Raw genomic sequence first — 22863 nt, forward strand, 5'->3', positions numbered from 1 at the left:
AAATTTTCCTAAAGCAAACTTTCAACCACTTTCTTTCAAAATAAAGAATAAAAATTAGGGGTCACCATGCAAATTTATACTACTAAAATAACAAACGACCAATAAATGATACATGAAATTCAAAATGGCCACCATACCTGTGTTAAACTCTATGGGGGAAAAATTAAATTTTTGATTTTCACAAAACTAGGGTGGTGAACATTTTAATTACCCCATAAGCTTCAAAATGAGCCCCCACAAGTGACAGGCCAACAGAATATTGTGAAAGTTTGAGAGTCTGACTATCTGTTCCCAATGTGCATTCTACATTGAGATGAATGAGTGAACTGCTATAATTGTGAAAGACAAAAAACTGCCCCTAAAATGATTTATATACTAGGAACCTTAATTTTACAGCACTTACTTCAGAACCTATTGTACTTGTTGCAAATGATTATGCTATAATACTTGTAGCAATTCAATGGTGCATACCTCAATTCTAAAATTCAAAAACATTGCAATTTAAATATTGCAAATCATATAGAACAAGTAGAATTTATCGACATACATGCAAGCTCTTGACCATAAGGTCTGTGCATTTTTTGTTGAATCACCTGTGGCAATTTCTATGTATGATTTAGCTCAGTTCCACAAGGTATGACTTAGGGATTCAGCTTGACCTTTTGCCCAAATCTTCCATGATTTCAAGGGACTACAAAGGGCAATGTCACAGTAGTACAGCATCTAGTCCATTACATGTTGATGATTTAGCCTTTGTGAAATAATGCCAGTCAACTTGCCTGTTCAATTACACTGAATTTGGATATAAATGCCGGGTGGTTGGTATGCATTAACGCATGATAAAGTACCATATTCAAGGTCACCTGATTTGTGAAATATAATCAAGAACTCAGTTCTTTTATCAGATACAGGACAGTGGAATCAATCTTTGTTGAGACTGGTGTAAAAAAAGGGTATTTAGTAAATATGTGACACTCTGTCAAAATCTGTCAATATCAAGTGGCTAATGTGAAAGTGCCAGGTAAATAATACACCCCTCTGTCAAATCATGATCCCCATGTGATCCACTGAATTGACCTTTGACCCAAGAGCTACCGTACAGCTTGATGGTAAAAGACTCTCACTGCGTTGAGTTCGCCAACTGCATTGCCATCATGTCAACGCTGCTGCTTTATTTTGCTACACTCCTCCTACTGGCCAGGGAAGCCACGGCCGACTGCAAGAAGATCAACTCTTGCTCCTGTAAGATGGACGATGGGAAAGTCATTGATTTGTCTCCGCTTGCCGGTCAGGGAAAACCAAGGTAGAAAATCATATTATATGATTCAGTGACTTTGTTTCAGCATGAAGTCAAATGACATGATCACATGACGTGGCTGTGACAATTCAGATAAGAGACCTATGTCTTAACTCTGTGCATTGTCTTGGTATCATTGTTGCTATAAAAAACTACACATATATACTGGTATAATGTTCTTCCAATATACTCAATATAATATTGTTACATTTCTGAGTATTGCCTGATATTTTTTCAATTGAATTTCTCATATTGTTTAAATTCAAGGATAGTGCAGTAACCAGTTGAAGATTGATTTCATGATGCTGCTTTTCAAATGTTTTCTGTAATGAATATTAAAATAATTGATAATGTCATCGTTGACAATCATCAGCTATTGTCTATCCAGTTAAGGTTCCAAGACAAGTGGTGAACCCTTCCAATTAATGAACTCCAATCAAAGTATATATTTTCTGAAAGCCTAGATATTGGCAAATACTGTGTTTTGTATTATTTGACAATTGTTTACATAAGGACCACGTGACAGTCAATTTGAATAACCTCTTAAAAATCGGTTTTTTTTCGTTTCCCTGCACTAACGCTGCAGTATTTCCGGTCAAAATTAGTATGATAAAAAGGTGTCGTGTCAATCTTTCAAAGAGTGTCTGGGATTTTTTAATCTGTCCTACTTTTTATGTTACATACTTTGAAAGGTGTTAGACCAGGGATCAGTTATCGGTCAGATAATTGTCGCGTCATAAAAATGTTCTAGAGCCTAAAACAAAAATCGCAGACACACTTTGGAAGATTGACATGACACCTTTTTGTCATGCTTATTTCGAGTGGAAATACGGCAGCCTTAGCACAGGGAAACGAAAAAAATCCCTGATTTTTAAGAGGTTATTCAAATTGACTGTCACATGGTCGTTATGTAAACAATTGTCAAATAATGCAAAAACACAATATTTGCCTATATCTAGGCTGTCAGAAAATATATACTTTGATGGGTTACAAGCTTAAGCAAAGAGTTCATTGATTTTAAGTCTTGGAACCTTGAACAATTCTCTTTTATAATTGAAAATAAAGTCAGGTTCATCATGGAAAGCTTGTTGATAACAACAAATAACTTAAAATTTATCAATATTTGAAATTCAAATGGGCTGCTTTTGGAAAAATGTAAACTCTTGATCACACAAAACAGAAAACTTTGAATACTTATTGCGTTAAAAATGAATCCTGACAAGCAGCCAGACAGAAAAAATGTGTAAAATTTAGATTTCTATAAATCTGTCACTGAGTTACATTCTAGCGTATCTCAAAGTATATAAGAAAGTGAAGAGAGATATGGTCCAGTCCAGTGACCGCTCCCTGAAGTTTTTCTGTACCTTCACAATCACTGAATTAACAAATTTATACGAAAAGCTTTTATAACCTCTGGGTTCTTACCTAATGATTGTTGTTTCATGTTTTCCTTGTTCAGGTTCCGTGACCAGCCTAAGGACAACTATTACTACAGCTACAACCCCTGTACTGATTTTTCTGATATTGCTCAAGATTGCATCAACGTCGCTGTAAGTATATGCTAGAGATCAACATGTTGACCCCTAGTAAACTTTGATCATAAGTGAACATCCGTTACTGTTTATACAAATGGAATATTAGGTGTATGCTTCAAAAATTACCATACTTTGACACATTTCTTCCTCATCCCCCTCTCTCTCTCTCTCTCTCTCTCTCTCTCTCTCTCTCTCTCTCTCTCTCTCTCTCTCTCTCTCTCTCTCTCTCTCTCTCTCTCTCTCTCTCTCTGTCAAACTCACACACATTCCTATACACTGTATTAGCTATCTACATGATTGGTGATGAAATATTTGAAATATTTGACTTCGAAAATCATTGAAAATCGTTTTATTTCATTCTAGAGTTTTTATGACAGTGAAAATGAATTTGAAGAGCAAAATTAAACATTGTGTCATAAGTCCGAATGTGTCAAAAAAATCTGGTGGATTCTTGTATTTTAAGTTTGAATAACTCAATCCTGGTTTCTTTTTGTTTGTTTTTTTCAATGACTGTAAATTACAGGTTTGTCAAAAGAGTCTGGATGGACAATTCTTATTTGATCTTGGTAAACAGGCTTCAGCAGCATTTTCGTCATCTGGTGGCAACGTTGTTATCAAATACACAGGTGAAGGAACAGAACATACAGGCACTAGGTACAGGAATTGCCTTGTAGTCTATTCCCTGATGATGAGAACCGAGTCAGTGCATTCATAAATATTCTCCAACTTTATCAAAATCAGTTTAGTGTGTTACAACATGGAAGGCAAACCCGTGTGGCCTGGATCTATCAAAACCTTGAGATACTGAAACCTTCCCTTGAGACCATTGTTAGATATGCCACAACTTTGTAAAGGTGACTGGAACCATTACAAAATTAATTTTTCATGTACGGTATATCTAAAATTTAAAGAAATTTGAGGATGTGACCTTTTTACACCAACAAAATGTTGTATTGATCAACTTTGTAAAGGTCAAACAACTGTTATTTCCATTCAGACTTTACAAATTTTAATGTATGTTTCTACTCAAGGTTTCTTTAAGTATTTCTCTGCCTGACTCTGTCTTTCTTTCAGAATCAGTAAAGTTATTTTGAAGTGTACACCGCCTGGCAGCCCTGACACTTTGGTTGTTGATGGAGAACTTGTAACGCAAGAGTATGTAAGTATAAAATGGTTGGAATACTTGCACATTCTACGTTCCTTTTATTTTATAGTTCTCTTCAATTTGGCCATGAAATCCTCGTTCATTGTGTGAGTTATCAGAGACTGCACCAGCAATTACAAAAGTTTCGTCCCTGTGATGGGGAATGTAGAAAATTTCTTATGTGAGATATAACCCTGCCATATACAAAAAGTATGGATGGCATGAATATTTGCATTGATGATTTGAATCCTCAAACAATGTTTTTTGATATACTTTGCATAAATGCAGATATTAAGGTAGCATACACCTTGACAGTGAAAGACTTAAACTTTTCTCAACTTTTGTAAATGTAACTTTCAACCATTCTCTTACCAAATCAACAATAAAAATTGAGGGTCACCGTGCAAAGTTTGGAACTAGCCAAACAAATTACCCAACATTTTGCAATATTTGAAATACAAAATGGCTGCCATCCCTGTGTTAACTCTATGGGGGAAAAATTAAATTTTGGATTTTTTAAAAACTAAGACAGTTTAAGTTTTTCTTTCTCCAAGAGCTTTAAATTGAGCCCCCACAAGTGGTAGATCAGAAAAGAATTATAAAAATTTGAGAGTTCAATTATCTGTCCCCCCCCTCCCCCCCCCCCCCCCGGCGCGTTCATACCTTAATATAAGTTGAGCATCACATGACTCTGTGGCACACCATCATGAGCAACTTAAAGAGGTACTCCCATTTGGTAACATTTTTTAAAACACATTTTTTTAATGCCAATGGTCGATATTTGACGTGGCGACTGCGCGCGGATCGCGAGATATTGATAAAACATGTCATTTCCCGAGCGTATTTTTCACATCCCGAAGTTTTACGATCGTTTCTGATTATGATGCGAAATCCACCGAAGGTTTGTTGTTGTGCTGCAGCTGATTGACGATATTCTAGGGAGTCCAAAATAAGTTTGAACGACGCAATTTTACCTCCCACTGCGAAGACTTTATATACAGCATTATGCCTTTACCACAGGTCATTTTGTGAAAACTTCTTCTTAGCTTTTGTCGTTGTCATTATTCTAAATCAGTTGTATTATATTTTTAACCAATACCACATAAACATAAGTTTTTTACGTGTTAAATATTAGCCGCCTCCGATAACTACATTTTGTCGTCTGCCACAAAGTACGTGTGGTTCGCCGCGCGCGTGGTATGCGTCTATGCATACCACGCGGTGGCCGCTATGTATCAACCGCATGTAACTGGGCTAGTCACTTATGCGAATTCTGGTGGAATCAGCAAAAATTGTTTTTCGTTTTATCACCAAGTCAGTAAGACTCAGCTTTCTCCCATGGGGCATGACCGATCACCGAGACAAGTGGTACTGTGGCGTACAGCAGCGTCAGTGTAGACTCGTACTCCATAGCTTAGTTGACAATGGCCCCAGTGCCGAACGTTCGATGTTCGGAAGCTGAATTTAGGTGGGCCACCGGAATTCAAACTTTTACTTTTTTGAAGACATATTTTTATCGATATCTCGCGATCCGCGCGCAGTCGCCACGTCAAATATCGACCGTTGGCACTAAAAAATGTGTTTTAAAAATGTTACCAAATGGGAGTGCCACTTTAATAGTTACATGCAAACGTGTGATTTGAATCATATTCAAAGTGAACAGGACATTATCAATTCTTGTAAGGACCTCACAGGGATCATTAGAAAGCTTCATCACCTGTAACCGTGATTCTGCTTGTACAGTAGTTCCCCAAACTACTCCTAAAGACATTACAAAATACCTAGTGTTCATTTTGTCATACAATATGTATGTATGTATATTGTATGTTATATGTATCTATGTAAGTATGGTATATGTATGTATGTACATGTATGTATATTATATGTATGTATGAATATATATTATATGTATGTATTTATGTATACTTAGTCTATATTTATGTATGTTATATGTATGTATGTATGAATGTATGAATGTATGTATGTTGTGTATATGTATGTATTTTTCTTTTGTTTAATTGTTTAAATTGTTCAGCTGAAAAACTGTGAACCCTTTGTCAAGTAAACTAGATCATAACTGATTCTAAATATTATATTAGTATGCCACTGGATAATACCTACAGTTCAAAAACCTTATAGCACATGGTTACCTACAATGACTTTAATGAAAACCCAAACAGAGAATTATCACACACACATGGCAAAAATAACTTCAATGAAAACAAAAATCGTAGGAGGTGTATTTTCTGTTTTCAAATGGACATTCTCAGCTATCTTTACATCATTATCTGACCCTGTCCAGGATTTTGAACTCTCTTCACCACACTGTTGTCCAAAAGCTGGCGGCGGATCTGGCGGCGGAGGAATCAGTGTTGGTACCATACTCTGTATAGTGTGAGTACATTCAGCAAACCATTCTGATTTGCATATTTCAGACTCTCTCACACCTTTGCTCACAAGGTATGGTAATTTCGACTTTGTGTTGATGCACGTATCCTCAGTGGTCTAGCCTAATTCAGCTCCAAGACCGTAGGATGTAAACATGCACACTTGTAAACGCTTAGGAACACATTTTATATGCCGTAGACTAATTCATATCAACTGAGATCTAAGTGCTGAAAAATTGCTAGCATCTGGCATGCAACAGACGCAACATCCCGCATTGGATTAACCAATTCTTGGCTGGGGATCTGCTGTCACCATGCAAGCACAACAACTGTTCAGAGTCTATGGTGTAACCTACAGAGCATTTCACATAAGTACCGCAACTCAGCATATGAGACGGACACATTTCACTGAAAAACAATGATTAGCTTGGGTATCACGACACATTTCAGAGTCACTGACTCATTGATTAATTACAGTAAACCAGCATGGTGCAGCTGCTCTGTCTGGACTGAGAGATCAGTTTCAAGCTACAATGAATTGAAATGCCACATATTTTGCTACTGAACGTATCCCGTTGACTTATGGTCACTTTATTAATGTTCTAAAAATATATGTTTTGAAGTATGTTATGGTGTGTGTGTGTTTTGTGTAATTTCTGTAATTTTGAGGTGCATTTCAGTAAAATGTGTGGCTTTTTATTTAGTTTCTGTTGAGAAAACCCTCTGCTCTTCAACTCTCAGCTGACATTGTAAAAACAGGTACATTGTAGATCAATTATATCTCTCAGTCCAGACTGAGCAGCTGTCCCATGCTGGTTTACTGTTTATCAATGAGTCGGTGACTTTCAAATGTGTTGTGATATCCGAGCAATTCGTTTGTGTTTTAGGTGCATTGTGTCCGTCTCATACGCTGTGTTGCGGCACTTATGTGAAATGCACTGTAGCAAGGCCTTCAAAGATTGGACAACAAGAAAATGCCAGCTTGCAGAGTTAGGATTTATGAAGCGTAATTGTTGATAGCACATTCATATGTATCGGTAGATGGCTGACTCAGGAGCTAACTATCATGCCCCATGGACAGTATTAATTTTCATTGTCACTATTTGTATTAAAAACTAAAAGTCAAGTTGCTTTCCATGAGTTCACGTATGATACATTTGTCAACAAAATACTGACTACTAAACTTAGCATGTAAATTTAACTTTCAGTGCCCTCGTTGTGGTGGTTGTATATGTAATTGGTGGTGTTCTCTTTATGAAGTTTGTGAAACATGAGGAAGGTACAGATGTGATTCCAAATAAGGAATTCTGGACTGGAGTCCCTGCACTTGTCAAGGTATGACAGCTGTGTGAAAGAGTTTGTCATTGTACCTCAGAAATTGGATAGAATATTCTTCAATGCTCTTTATTTTACTTTATTTTATTTTCAGCTATGTGTCATGCTTCAAGCTTAAACAGAAATAGGAAAAATTTTTACAAAAATTTGGTTTCAGATTCGTCATGCAAGATCATTTACCTTGTCATTAAGGTAGTATGAGCCTGGAAAGTGAAAGACTTAAACGTTAGCTCAAACTTTCCTTAAGGAATCTTTCAACCATTCTCTTTCAAAATCAAGAATAAAAATTGAGAGTTCCTGTGCAAATTTTGATGCCAGAGAAACAAATAACCCAAGATTTACCAATATTTAAAATTAAAAATGGCCACCATCCCTGTGTTAACTCTATTGAGAAAAATAAACTTTTCAAATTTCGAAAAACTAGCCTGTGAAAAGTTTTCTTACATCAAGAGCTTCAAAACGAACCCCCACAAGTGGTAGATCAGAAAAGAATTGTAAAAGTTTGAGAGTCCAAATATGTGCCCCAGAGGTGCATTCTACCGTAAAGCTTTCACGAGTCATCAGTGGCTCGTCCACTGGTTCTTGATAGATCCCTGACAAGACCGTACATGGATTCAATTTCAATGGAAAACAAAGAACTGCAAGGTGCTCAGTACACAAGTGAAGCAATTGGTGTACCGTGCCTGAAAGAGACCTCATCAAGGTTTCTGTTGTACAAGGTCTTTTCAATTCATTTATTGAATCACTTATTTATTTTTATGCAATATCTAATTATTTATGTTGTATGTATTATATATTTTTATTAATTTCATTTCTGTTTATTTTGTTGTTAATATTTGAATTTATATTCTTTTATTGATTTATTCATTTATTTAATAATTATTTAATTATTTATATTTTTTATTTATATAAACTTGGTATTTGCCTTGCAGGATGGTGTACTGTTTGTGGTTTCACCCCTCAGAAAAAATAAAAGCTATGAATCAGTTTAAGAATGCTGAAAGACAAGACGAGGTCATCAGGCTCTTCACAACATTAGGCATAAAAATTCTGTCTCACTTCAAGTGCATTGCAGAAATGTATAGAAACAAACATATAACGTAAAAAGATGCAATTTATTATGTGTGTGTGTGTGTGAGGCAGCAGATCTACAACTGAAGTTTGTCATAAAGTAATAATTGTTTCTCATTTGATGAAGTCCAATGACTTACAATTGCATTGTGAAGCCTTGCTGACATAAAATACGAAGTTTGTTCCACACACAATGCAGATTTCCATAGTGGATCTTCATAATCACTGGTATTAGCCCTTACTTTAAATCTTTGTTGTTAATTGACATCTCTGACATAAGACTATAACCCAGAAAAGCTGAAAAAGGGAAATTTCATGCACTTAAAAAATATTTTTTAAAGTTTTGTTTTGTTTTGTTTTTCTCTCATTGTTAATATTTTTTTACGTTTTTTTTTTCTTTTTTTTCTCTCATTGTGCTTTTCCTTGTACATACAGTGTTTTCTGAAAACAAATGTTATGCAAATCATAATGTGTGCTGAAGGATTCAGACATGCCACTGTAATTCCAGTTTTGTCTGCTGTTTTACTTATGAGTCATATTCTACTGCTATTATGGGCCTTCCTCCCTTTTGCTCATTGTTAAAGTTACTGGGTAATTAGTCATTGTAAACTTTATGCCCTTTTTTCATTCTGTCATCAAAAGTCAATAATTTTCTACAATAAATAGAGGTAACCTGATTTCTTCAACTATCACCTGTACTATTGATTACATATTAATATTGTGGTAAAAAAGATCATGTAAAAGCGTGAAAATCACATATCACGGAGAAGAAATTTTATTAGTCTGCTATGTTTGAATTTTCAACATTGCTGAATAAGCAGATCACATTGAATGCCCAATGTTTTTATTGAAAAAATTGCAAAAAAATTGACATTGAAGTTACTAGACTATATTTGCCAACCTTCTCCAGCAAAGAATCATGGGTGTAAAGACATGTATTGACCTTTCATGTAAACGTTAATTCTTAAATTATTTTGCAAGTGGCATCACTGAGTTATGTTTTTTCAATGTTTGAAAAAAACTGGTTTCGCATTTATGTAATAATTATTCCTCTACGGATGGTATTTGTATTAATTTATCACATAATCAGTTCTGATAATATTAAAAGAAATTTCAATTTATTCAATTCTTGTATCTCACCTTAGTAAGCTTTGAACAAACCTTTTTTAAATGATAATAGATGAAATGATAATAGTCATTTTGAATTCAATTGGGGATAGAAAGCATGCCGCTCATTTATATGGATGTCTATAAATGGAAATGTATAGCTGTAAATTTCAAACAGAATTTTTTTAGATTTTGTTATTTTAGTGTACATTGTATATATATATAGAACAGTTCCACTTTCAACAAATTTGCCGTTTAACTCCAGAAATGAATTTGTGAAAACAGTCTTTGTATGAACAATGTGCAATTTTAACTGTTGGTAAGAGAATTGGAATCTCAGGATTATAATAAAATCCACTGTGAATATACGCTGTATGAGATGATACTTTTATTAGAAATACTGTGTGTAGGGTGACTTCAACTCCTTCCTTGTGAAAATCAGTAGAATCATAGACAGTCGCAAGAACATTCAAGTTTTTCTTGAACCCTGCTTATGTCACCTGTTGCCATCTGGAATATGTCAATTTTACTTTCTGTCAACAATTCTGTCTCATTGCATTGAGAAGCTATTTTACTAATGTATTTTTCATTGAATTTTGTGATCCAACCGCATGTTCCCTCCATCAAGTGGCGTCTCCATCAAATTATATCAGATTTATCTTGACATCATAATGTTGTGTGGCATTTTTTGAAGAGTTGACCCCAGAGGAAATTCAGGAGTTGTGATTCATCTCTGCTGATGACTTCTTCCTAGCAAGTAATATTATGCCAAGCCAATTGTCCACAATGCCAAGAGTATGATATATCACCTTAGGAATGAAAAAATAGGCTTGAAAAATTACTGTCTGAACGTAATTTTTGTGCACTCTAGACTCTTTCGCACAGCTGATCAAAACATACCAGCTAGTACACAGTGGAGCAGTGCGTATGATCAATTAAAGCTTTGAAAACCAGTTGAATTTGAAAACAACATTGTGAAGCTGCATGCTCCCTTATATTGACTGTCGCTTTAAATCTGAATCACAAATGCAGCAAATGAAAATGCTGAGTAACGGTCCATTCAGTGGTTTAGCGTAAACAAGGAAGGACACCTGATGGCACTCAAAGCCTACAGTAAACAATGTGATGAATGGATCTGTAAAGCTAGTAGTAATAGGTAAATCTTGCCAGTCTTGAAATCATGTGACTGTTATGTAATAGTCTCCTGATTGGGGGAACCCAAATTGACCTTTGCCCTTTGTGACAACACCAGTTGCCCGGTGTGTGAATCAGCAACCACCCCCCTCCTGATGCACATATGTCTAAAACCATGGGGAGCATGGCAATTATTGTCCTTCAGTCGGCTCTGCTGGTGGTGTTCTTTGCAACTCAGACAGATGGGGCTTGTAAGAAGATCAATTCTTGCAAGTGTCGGCTAGACGATGGAATGGTGGTAGACTTGAAAGAACTGGGCAAAAATGATGGCACAGCCAGGTATGAATTATACACCTGCACACGTTTTTGTTTCCAGCTACCGCACAGTTACAAAACTTTTATTTTGCAAACAATTTCAAGATACTCAAATGCTAGGTCTGGACAATACAAAGTGTTCATTTATGACCTGACAAACTCACCCATTTAGATCTGGCGATACTATTTTTTTAAACTTACATGAGCGTTAATAAATGAACATACCTGAACAGTTCATATCAGAATTATGTAATGCCAGTCATATGATAGCATTTAAGAGTATAGCTCCCATGTAATGCACCCCAAACTTTTGATGACTTGTATTTTGCGTTTTACCATCAAGGCATTTCAGTGTCAGATTTAGGGAAATTCATGGATGCAGCTGTCATAGTTCAAGATCTATGTATATTGCTGTGTTTTATATTATTTGATTTCTTTCTTCACCTCTTCAGACTCACATAGTTTTGACCTATTGATGCCATTGGGAAGTTTGTCGATAAAACACTTTTCAACTTGTCCCCTAACAAAACTGTGACATTCAATGCAGTTTATTCAGATGAGGGTAAATATAAGTGCTTTGGGCAAATCAATGCTTTTCTTTAAAGTTAGGTTGTTTTTCCGTAAGATGTACAGTTTTCCCTAACAATAACATGTATGCTGCTCCGGGGACCGCAAAATATATAAAGGATATGCTCGAATCCTAATGTTCATCCGAAGTTCTGATTTGTTTATACCTATGCAACCAAACAGAATGCATTGTCCATTATCAAAAAACCATTAATATGCAAACATAGGTATACATTATTCTCTAATGTTGTACCAAAAACTTTCGAGGACAAATCATTCTTTGAACAATTTCAATACTATCGACTGAAAGTGTTAGCGCTAGCATAGTATGGCTGTGTGACACACTTTTGATAAATATAATTTTTGACCCAACGACAGTCAGTTTTTTCCATTGTCATCAAGTAATTAGCTAACCTTATTAATTTTTGTTTGTTTATTTCAAGGTTTCAGGATTTACTGAGTACATCAGATTACTACTACTACAGTTACAATCCATGTTATGATTTCACTGATGGTACTGGAGACTGTCAAAATGTCGCTGTGAGTGTATAACTTGTCATGTCAGTCTAGAGTAAAAGTTATCATTAAAGTTGTTCCAGGTGCAGACATTCACTAACAATTCTTTGCTGCTGAACACAGCGGTGTGTTGATCCATTTTGAATGATAATTCTCTGAAAAAGAAGTTTCACCAATGTGTTTTGTGAAAAGTAGAATTGCTAGACTTTCACATTTATAACAAAAATGGCAGTCATATAGAATCTCAAATATTGGTAAACTTTTCATAATTGGCTTCTCAAATTCAAAATTTTCAGGTAATCCTGATTTTGATTCGTAATACACAATGACTGTAAAATGGTGAGAACAATCACTGTTATTATATCTATCAGACTTGAAGCAAGAGGGGACAGCAAGTATAGAGATCTGTTCTATTCTAGTTCTTTTTGACAATTCAGATTTAATTCATGAAGTATGCACTGTATGTTGCACAGGCCTGTCAGAAGTCCTCACCAGGGGTGGCACAGAGGGATTACGATCTAGGTAATCAAGCATCTGCCAGCTTTGTCACCGAGGGCAATGATCTGTTCCTGCAATACAGTGGTAGCGGAACAGCAGACCCTACTCAGAGGTATGCATTCACTACATATACAAGATACCAAAAATTCATTTTGTTGAAGTGAAACAAATTATGCTACTATTCCTGCTATGACAAATTATGCACAAATATATACCACCTTCTCCCCTTTCAAAATAAACCAAAACAAAGGTTGAAATTAAATTGAAACTTTGAAAGAACATTATTTTTGCGGATAGATGGACACTAAACTGTGGACCCCAAATGCTTGTCACAAGTCCATTCAGATTTAGCTTGTAACATCAACAAAAGTAGCACTTCTTAACTTAATGAATATAAAGTTTTGATTACTTAATTAGAACAAAGTCAAGATTTTGTCTGATCTGTAAGTCAGAATGGCTTTTTCTCTTCACAGGACGAGTAAAGTAAAACTTATTTGCTCGAATAGTGGAACACCAGATGCTTTAATTGCATACGGAGAATCTTCAGCTGGGTCGACTACTTACGTAAGTTCAATGTTAACCCAGATTTTCTGCATGAAATCTTGGTTTTCCAAAAATACCCATGGTTAACTCTGAAATTTAGAAAATTTAGAAAATCTTTCTCAATCACATCACTGGATCATTGTAAAGTTTTTGCAACAGATGTCTTGACACACTCGATGATTGCCCTCTACAGATGAAAAGTGCAAACACTTTTTGTTTTTAGTGGACATATCATTCAACTTTCCTGGCACATATCAATGAGTACAAAAACCGAAAGTGTAATATTGGATAGGGATTGAGCAGAATGGTGATTATCAGTTCTGTTGAAGTACTTTGCCACACATGCAGATATAAAATTGGTTCAGTTAAGTCTGACGTTATATAGTTGAGGTACCTGTATATGATTGAGGTATTATCACATGCATGTTATTTGCAGAATTTTGAGCTGTATTCACAACACTGTTGTGGTAAAGAAGACACAGGAGGAGGGGATGGTGGGCTTAGTGCTGGATCAATTCTCTGTATAATGTGAGTATCAAAGAGTAAAATCTTCAGACTTAAGGCAAAAAGCCCTCTCCATGATATGAACAGACTTAATTCAAGCCCAGATGTTGTTTTAGAAAGTAAACCAAAAGATGGACATTTTTAGTGAAAATACAGAATCAGGATAGTTATCTCATGGATATTTTTGCACCATCCAGATATTTCCAACTCCCAATCAGGGCTAGTATTATGGACAGAGTCATTGTAAGTGTTAGTTTGGTAAATTGTACTGTGATAAAGTAAAATGATTACTCATCTGTTAATGCTAAGAATATAGTCAGCTCATGGCAGCAATTGTTTGTAATCAGTAATGCAGGTACAATCAATGTCCAAATCAAAAGTGAAGTTCATACAGGTATAGTTGTATAAAATCAAAACTTTACTTTTTGCTCCTGTAATCCCATGTGTTTCATCTGTAGAAATCTGCAATATTAAAAATATGGTCGACCTCCTATGACTTTTATGACTCACTTAGGTGGCAAAATCATATTCAAGGTACCAAGAATTGATTTTTTTCTCTACATGATAACAGTTTACGTAATTTTTCCCTTGCTGTCAATGATGTACAAATATTTTTTTCATCATGTTGTATCAGTGCACTAGTTTTGGTCATCGTTTACCTGATTGGTGGAGTTCTCATTATGAAGTTTGTGAAAAAAGAAACAGGAAGTGACCTCATACCAAACAAAGGATTCTGGGTATCCCTACCTGGCTACATTAAGGTAGGATCAACAACTACTCTCACACTGATTTGTGTTGAATTGTCCAATAACAGATAGAACTTCTGTCGAACTGTTTCTTGCAAAAAGTTTTGTTACATGAGCTATCAAGTAATTTATTTGCAGTTGGCAGAAACATAAACAGCAACTGAGCCTGAGAATTACAGGAAGAATTTCAGTCATTGAAACAGTAATTGAAAACAAAGTTGAGGCATCGTTTTGCTTGATTTGATTTCTCTACTACTTCAATGAATGTTTGAAGTGTTTTTGTGATCAACACCTTGAGTATCTTTGTGACAAGTTATTCCTGTCAGGCAACTGCTTCATTTCTCAGGAAATTGTTTTCAAACCTCTATACCAGTATATTCCCTTGTTTCTGTCATTGTGTTAACCCTTTGAGCGCCAAAGTCAATTTTGTCGTCTTGGTAGAATATATCCATTGAAAATTTTTTTAAGATTTTTGCCAAAATTTTGATAAAAAACCATAGCCGATGAAATGTGATGTCCATTTGGTCTAAAATTATCAAAAAAATCACAGAAAAGATTCATAACAATTGGTAAAATTTCTGTGGGAAAAATTACAGCGCTCAAAGGGGTAACATAAATCTTATTTTTGTTTCCTCACAGGATGGTTTCCTGTTTGCAATCAGTCCATGCCGGAAAGGAGGCAGAGACACGTACAATGAAATTTAGACTGAAACGGGAATGGGATTAAAACTGAGGACAGGGGGCTTGTTTTATCTGTACTACATACTCAGAAAGAAATGGAAAGTGCATGATCTGTAAAAGTGGACATTGAAATTCAGCATTACGTGAAAAACTAAAAGAAAGCAAAATAGCTTTTTATAGTGTGTTTTGGGAGTGTGCAAATATACATGTACATGGAAATTTCAAAGACGGGGGATGTGCATTTGTCTGATTGTCAGATGTGTTTATCTGTGGAAGTGTGCATATACTTGAGTATAGAAAGAATATTTAAAGTTGATGGTATCACAATATGTTCTAGATCAGCCATTACCTTAAAGGGCCAGTAATGCTAACTTTTAGTGATTTTTTTCATCATTTTTATTGTGCATGTCATTTTCAAGTTCTTATTCTACTTCAAAAGAATGTTTAGTGTCTGTGTGTGTAAAATGCACTGTTATTTTTTAAATTTGAATTCAAGTCTGGACCAGAATTCACTCTTCAACAATGAAAATTAAGGCAGTTTATGTACAGGCCGAGTTGACAAGCTGAATACTGTGTATACCAACATGCGTCAAACAACATAATTACTATTTGGCCAAATGATCAGCCCAATTTTAAAAGTTCAAACTTCACTTGTGATTTGTCATATTTTCACACAGTTTCATATTGTCTTTAGACATATAACGTCCCTTTTGTCTGCCACTATTTTTCAAACAAAGTTGAATGACATCTTGAAAAAAAACATGATCTTATTGTGATATTATAAACTGAAGTATTTTTGTATGGTCACAGTTGAGATGAAATTTACCAGCAGAAGAGCAGAGAATTTTACATGTACTTATCACAGTGAAATGTAAATTCAGAGTCATGTATTTTGTAATGGTACTGCCAGAACAAAATCATTTACTCAATTTACATAATCATATTTTTAATGACGTACAAACCGTTTTAATGTAAAATAAATTTATTGAATTTAATGTATGCATGATATCACAGCATTTTTACTCTAGTTGTACATGATTCATTGTAGGTACAAGACAGCAAAGTGATATCACAGAATTAGTAAACTTTTGCATTGATATCCAAGGTTAGACATGATCGAGGGGCTACATGTAACAAACAAAATATATCATACCAGATTGTTAGATCAACCAGGTTACTTCATATCAGACATGTCAGAATATATCACCATCAGTATCCTATAATTACTAAAGGATAGCAAAGAGTAAATATAAACAGACAATTGGAAATATTCACAGATTTCGAACAATGCAGCAGTTGAGCGATAATATGACAGAAAACAGAAAAATATATCCAAATTTCAAGGTGGGGATTCTTCTTGAATTCTGACAAGCCGTTGAAATGAGCAGCATTGTGCAGATTGAGGTATGGAATACTAGATTTATGAGGTTCAAGGTATTTAAATGTTCTTTGGTTTGTACGTATTGCTCAAACCAACACTTTGGTATGGTAAACGGAAACTATGAAATTTTATGAACCGTGGTATGCACGATTTTCAAGGGATTAACCAAGAATAGTATAATACATTAGCCGTAAAATGAAATTAATATAAAATTCATAAAAGAAAATCACATATGTTATTTGAGCAATTGAGTGCATAGTTTTATGTTTCTGTATATTTTCCCTATCAGTATTACCAATCATCCCCCTGAGATGTTTGTTAATCATTAACACTGAAAGTGAAATGAACTTTGACCTAAGCCACTTGAAGTCACTTGTTACACTTACTAGCCTGATCTCCCTGCAGTAGTTCACACAAATTAACAACTCCACCCCTTTATACGCAGTGCAACTATCATCACAATGGCAGGGAAACAACTCTGTCCCGCTCTGCTGTTACTAGTATTTACAGCACAGGCTGCAGGCAAATGCACCAAGATTAACTCATGTGCATGCAAGCTGGATAATGGATTGGTGATAGACTTGACGCCCTTAGGTAGAAGTGATCATACAGCCAGGTGAGAAAGCAAGTTTTAATGTCTTCAATGGGGGTACGTCACATGATTTTCACATGAGTTAATTTTGGAACAAGGCAATATCTTCAGCTTCACAAAATTAGATAGCGCCTTGAAACATAAACTCTCACTTGTTTCTGGCAATTAGAATCACAAACAAACTCCAAAACCTAGATATAAAATTTTTCCCATTGTGAAAATATTTTTATAACATTTTCATTAGGTAATACCTTAAAATGTCCATCTGTCTGATAAGCAAATGACAATATGAATGAACGTTTGATCTTAAGCGGATTTAATATGTACATGTCCAGTATAAGAACATGATATTGAAATTCTCTGAAAATGTGTGTTAGCATATGGGTGTTCTTTATCTGTCAAATTTAAGGAAGGTCATCAATACTTGGAACCCTGGTATAAACACCATAAAAAAACATAAACCACACTTACAGGTGTGCTTGTTGTAGCTTTTGTGAATTTTTACATATAAAAGAAATATCTATCCCCATTTCAGAGAGGGAATGAAAATTAGAGTTCTTGGCAAAAATGTAAAAGAAAAAAATGTAGGATTTACATAGTTTTTGATGGTTGTGTATTCCCCTTAGGTTTAAAGACCAGCAAGGGCCTGATCATTACTACTACAGTTACAATCCATGCTTTGATTTCAGCGAGGGAGGTGACTGCGATAGTGTTAGCGTAAGTATACAACTGACCCAATGCTCACAGAGAATTTAATTATTGGCGAAATCCCGATCAGAGTCCGGAATCAATTGGATATGCTTTTTTGTTTGCATTGAGAACATCCCAAAATCCTAAGCTACCATGATTTTACGATATTTTATTATCAATATACAGTACATCTGACAACCCTTTTGTTGAGAAGAAAAACTGTGTTCCTAATTTATATACATGTATATTAAACTATCACCAGTTGGTGTATATTTGTTTCATTTCTATTACATCAACCATTCATCAGTCATGAGACTGTCAATTAATAACCTGAAGTTCTGAAATCGGCCACTCCACTTGTTTTGTTTATTTAAAAAAAATTGAAATGATAAAGATAATATTTATGACAGGTAAATCTTGATTATTCAAAAATTTCAGGATCTTAAACGCTTTTCAGGGGGGGTGGGGGTGGAGCCTGCCAGGTCAACCACTGTTTGCTTGTTAAAATTGAACTTTAGCTGTCAATGTTTATTTGCTTATTGGCTAAATGCAAACAAGTGACAAGCCATAAGAGTATAGCATCCTTTCGGTCAATTCCTAGTGTATCTGGGTACGGCCTGTAAAATTGCTCAACTTTCATTCTTGTTTTAATAGGCAAAGTTAAATGTAGAGTCTGTTGCAATGATTTATAATTCAGTGAAACTGTGAAATTGTACATATTTGTACACCATATCAGTAACAGCAGATGTGCTACAAGTTGCAAAGTTTTTGCAATTCCATAGTTTGTCCCAGCTGCAATCTCACATTACATTAACCTTTTTGTTGTCAAACAGTAATATTATGTTTTGCATTCAGTTTATTGGCAGTATATTGATGCTTATATATTCACATAGACTCAATCTTCATCATCATAGCCAATCCCTATTTGACTTCCCTATCATGATTATATGAACTGTCTCATTGAACTCTGACCTGATTTCATCATGGTGTTGCCTTCTCTGTCAAATTGTTGCATGGACATATTGGTTGTGCTCAGGCATGTCAAAAAACAAGCCCAGGTCTTGGAGGAACCTTCTACGACCTGGGTGACCAATCAACGGCTGAGTTCATCATGGATGGTGATGATGTCATACTACAGTACACCGGATCGGGCAAACAGGATCCCACACTCAGGTAAAACTAAAGATATTACACAGTGTGTGGTTGTGCTATAATAAATATGTTTTGGAATTTTCACAACCTAATTGAGAGCAGTTCTGATGACTGTATTCCTTCAAGAAAATCAGTTGCATGTTAATTTTGTTATCTTTGACTGGATAACATGTTATGCAATTTTGTATTTCATCCACAAGGACAACCAAAGTGACATTGAAATGTGCATCAACCCCTGGAACAGACATTCTATCCATACAAGGAGAATCACCTCCTCTAACCTATATAAGTCAAAACCTTTTTGTTTTTGTGTTTTTATTATGTAGCCACTGTCAGATATTAACCCCTAACATTTTGGTCAAAAATATGAAAAGGTGCCTAGTATTACATCTTGATCTCAAGGGGCCAATACTATGCATGTAGTTCAGATAAAACTTTCATGAAAGCAATTGCTGTAAATATCTTCGAAATGGATTCTCATTGATTTTTTAACAAAGGATAAATGTGCAGAAAAAAATTATGGCTAAGGCTATCACACCCATTCATACAGAGGATAAGTCCTTCTTACATATTAAATTTATTTACAATCTCTAAGTGTACTCCAACTTTGTTGCTGATCAGCCACCATCCTAACTTGAAGTGTACTTCAACTTTTTTATCTAATCTCCAAAAGTCTCATTCCGTTGTCTCACTTTGATTTTCTCAATAAATCATTTATTAAATGTGGTTTCATATCACAGATAAGCATGATAAGATTAATGCCCTCTACCGACCACTCCACATGAGAGAAGTCATTGTTTTTATCATGTAAGCGCCCTCTATAAAGATAAAAGTTTGAGGCTTTTGTTTTTACATTCAGAATCACTTATTACCACTATTTGCACCTGAATTCCAAGTTTACCATTCCAAGAGTCATCATGTATGTGTTTTATTTGATTTTACACAGAACTTTGAATTAACATCACAACATTGTTGTGGAACAAAGGATTCAGGATATTCAGGAGGTGGCCTGAGTGTAGGATCCATTTTATGTATCGTGTAAGTTGAATCACTGTGTATTCAGTTCCAATTGAGTGACAAAGAATGTACACACAGGTATTCAAACAAGCTAGATAATACTTTTCCATGACAATGTCTCATTTCCTAACACTGAAAATATCTACAAAGATGTCTTGATAAAAGACGGATAGGACACTAATGCTTACATGTACAAGTACGAATGTGTGATATATATATATATATATGTATATATATATATATATATATATATATATTATATATATATATATATATATATATATATATATATATATATTTATAATATTTATACATATACTCAGTAATTTTTACACTTCTAATGTAGAATGTTTTATATAACAAGGCAATACAGATCCTAGACACCCTGGATGAGTTCAAAGAAATTAGATGTTGTCGTTTATTTGCCTGTGTTGAAACACAAGCAGTGCAAAAAATTTTACAAAATTGTTCTTTTAACTTTAATATTTTGTATGAAGTTGAAAAGATTGATGATGAAAATGATTATCTCTAATAATATGATTTGAATTTCAGTGCTCTAGTCCTGGTCGTAGTGTACGTCATAGGTGGGGTTCTGTTCATGAAATTTGTGAAACATGAAGAAGGCAGCGATCTTGTGCCAAACAAAGGATTCTGGGTATCCCTTCCAAGCTACATCAAAGTATGATAACTATTACCAATTCAAATTGTACATGTTGTTGATTTTGTAAAGCTAATTCATGTCTGTTTTATGAGAATTTCTGGTAGCTGCTTCTCTACAATACATCCATACTAAAATTTTGATATTTATTTATTGATGTTTTTCTCATATTATTGAGTCTTAGACGTTCTGATGCTTTTTTCATTTTCTGTCTCCCATCGACGTCCTCAGTATGTTCTTTGATCAATGATATTTTTTTTCATCATCCCTTATGTGACATACCACTCTTCTGTCAAATCTTCACACTCATTCACCAGAACACCTATCTTGTCAGTGTCTTCTTTGTGATATCATTAACCCCTCCCCCTTACAAAGAAAATTTGTCAATGTAATTTCGCATATTTTTTTCTGTCTTTCACAGGAGGGTTTCCTGTTCATGATAAGTCCATGCAGAAAACAAGGCAACTACTCTAACATTTAGACGGATCATAAAATAAGGACATTTTGCAGACTACAGAACTTTCACGGCAGAATTTGTGAGCCTCAAGGACAGATATTTGGACTGTCACCATCTGTACCGCTCTACAATTCACACGGACTCAGCAAGAAAGTTGCACATACTAAAAATCAAATTTCCTGACCTTTCTCTGTGAAAATCAAGAATGTAATTTTTCCCACACAGTTTGCTTGAAGAATGATAGTTATTTTTATTCACATTTCAGTAAATTCAAAAGAATTTGCGCCTCTGATCTAAGGACTCTCATGCAGATTTTTATTCTTGATGATGAAAGTGAGAAGCTTATACCTCACTGTTAAAAGCAATGTGTGAACAAAAGTTTGATCCGTCACTGTTGAGGTGTGTTGTCAGCTGAAAACTGATTTCATATTTCTAATTATATTACCATGCCCTGCCAGTCGCATTTTGATTGGTCGAGTTGAACCACGTGACTGACCACAAATACACAGTAATGGTTTGTTTACATGCCCGTGAATATGAATAATAAGATTAACAACTCAAAGTATCGTAACTTTACAGCTCAAACGTAAATCATAATCAATCACAAAATAAAATGGAGCACTTGAAGGTCAAGTTGAGATATTTTTTCTGAAAACATCTCCGGATTTGCCAATTTTGCAACGCGCGTGACAGTGCGTCGCGTATTGCTCAGTTTCTGGGGCCCAGTTGTCGTTCGCTCCGGAAATTTTCGCAAATTTTGACTGTTTTCTTGGGTTCGCTGATAATATAATGGAAATAACAGACTCCGCTCTGACCATTAACGTTTATTTGTGGGCGCGGGCTCGAGGAAAGCGCGTCACCCGTTATTTCTATTTCCAAGTGAATGCACAGCGTATATTTACTACTTCTACTAGAATTTTGACACTTTTCAGGGTTTTAATATCGTATGTAAATATATTGAAAACAAGATGTTGTTTTAAAATGACTCACAAGCATGAATGTTTCATTGACTGTATTTGAAATATGTTAAAATTGTTGTAATTTCTATGATTAATCACATCCCGTACATATGTATCTGTTCTGATATGCTGTAAAGATTTCCTCAATTTTGTTTACACCAATGGGCTAGAAATCGAATACAAATACCATATTATGTGTGTATGTCTTGTTTTTTGTACAGATCCAAGTTTTACTAAGTAGTATTTTTGATCATTGATTGTTTCAAATATTGTAAGCACAGATTGAAAATCTTTGATATTTGAAATGTACCTATCATTATTGAAATATTTGGGATGATCATAAAATAGATTATTATACCCTTAACCTACAGTCTGTCTTCACTGAATCAAATCGTTTACTGCATTACAGCAAATCATATGTCTGGACTGAAATCATTCATTTACCACACACCATTACACTTTTTGCAGCATTTTTTCATTTTCTCTGACAGTGTTAGCAATATTTCACAGGAAACACTGCGACAACTAAACCTTATGGTAATTTACATGTAAAACATCCATGACCTCAAATTAAAAT

At 34.9% G+C, this 22863-nt stretch overlaps 3 protein-coding genes and 1 long non-coding RNA gene across 4 annotated transcripts; all 4 read left to right on the plus strand.

Moving 5' to 3' along the window:
• Positions 1-11: 11 nt before the first annotated feature.
• Positions 12-10244, plus strand: LOC139140475 (cation-dependent mannose-6-phosphate receptor-like). Its single transcript, XM_070709771.1, has 7 exons — positions 12-1303; positions 2757-2847; positions 3356-3486; positions 3907-3991; positions 6279-6370; positions 7572-7698; positions 8631-10244. Exons 1-7 carry the CDS (start codon positions 1107-1109, stop codon positions 8688-8690), a joined length of 783 nt encoding a protein of 260 aa, XP_070565872.1. The 5' UTR covers positions 12-1106; the 3' UTR covers positions 8691-10244.
• An 849-nt stretch (positions 10245-11093) lies between these two features.
• LOC139140474 (uncharacterized) lies at positions 11094-16102 on the plus strand. Its single transcript, XM_070709770.1, has 7 exons — positions 11094-11349; positions 12336-12432; positions 12882-13018; positions 13380-13470; positions 13886-13977; positions 14588-14714; positions 15339-16102. The coding sequence occupies exons 1-7, from the start codon at positions 11174-11176 to the stop codon at positions 15402-15404; spliced, it is 786 nt and encodes a 261-aa protein (XP_070565871.1). The 5' UTR covers positions 11094-11173; the 3' UTR covers positions 15405-16102.
• Positions 16103-17006: 904 nt separating this feature from the next.
• LOC139141249 (uncharacterized) lies at positions 17007-20006 on the plus strand. Its single transcript, XM_070710873.1, has 5 exons — positions 17007-17377; positions 17980-18070; positions 19080-19216; positions 19396-19484; positions 19936-20006. Exons 1-5 carry the CDS (start codon positions 17223-17225, stop codon positions 20004-20006), a joined length of 543 nt encoding a protein of 180 aa, XP_070566974.1. The 5' UTR covers positions 17007-17222.
• A 135-nt stretch (positions 20007-20141) lies between these two features.
• Positions 20142-22646, plus strand: LOC139139638 (uncharacterized). Its single transcript, XR_011553849.1, has 3 exons — positions 20142-20233; positions 20765-20891; positions 21292-22646. It is a non-coding gene; the product is annotated as an uncharacterized lncRNA (long non-coding RNA).
• The last annotated feature ends 217 nt before the right edge of the window (positions 22647-22863 follow it).

Source organism: Ptychodera flava, chromosome 9 (genome assembly GCF_041260155.1).
Source record: "Ptychodera flava strain L36383 chromosome 9, AS_Pfla_20210202, whole genome shotgun sequence".
NCBI classification, from domain to species: domain Eukaryota; kingdom Metazoa; phylum Hemichordata; class Enteropneusta; family Ptychoderidae; genus Ptychodera; species Ptychodera flava.

Excerpts from the sequence above, each read along its gene's own strand:
- LOC139140475 (XM_070709771.1), top strand. The coding sequence starts at position 1,107 with ATGGTAAAAGACTCTCACTGCGTTGAGTTCGCCAACTGCATTGCCATC. Across the intron at positions 1,304-2,756 it reads GCCGGTCAGGGAAAACCAAG|GTTCCGTGACCAGCCTAAGG; the intron begins GTAGAAAATCAT and ends TTCCTTGTTCAG. Across the intron at positions 2,848-3,355 it reads AAGATTGCATCAACGTCGCT|GTTTGTCAAAAGAGTCTGGA; the intron begins GTAAGTATATGC and ends TGTAAATTACAG.
- LOC139140474 (XM_070709770.1), top strand. The coding sequence starts at position 11,174 with ATGTCTAAAACCATGGGGAGCATGGCAATTATTGTCCTTCAGTCGGCT. Across the intron at positions 13,471-13,885 it reads CAGCTGGGTCGACTACTTAC|AATTTTGAGCTGTATTCACA; the intron begins GTAAGTTCAATG and ends TGTTATTTGCAG. Across the intron at positions 13,978-14,587 it reads GGATCAATTCTCTGTATAAT|TGCACTAGTTTTGGTCATCG; the intron begins GTGAGTATCAAA and ends ATGTTGTATCAG.
- LOC139141249 (XM_070710873.1), top strand. The coding sequence starts at position 17,223 with ATGGCAGGGAAACAACTCTGTCCCGCTCTGCTGTTACTAGTATTTACA. Across the intron at positions 17,378-17,979 it reads AGAAGTGATCATACAGCCAG|GTTTAAAGACCAGCAAGGGC; the intron begins GTGAGAAAGCAA and ends TATTCCCCTTAG. Across the intron at positions 19,485-19,935 it reads ACCTCCTCTAACCTATATAA|ATAAGCATGATAAGATTAAT; the intron begins GTCAAAACCTTT and ends TTCATATCACAG.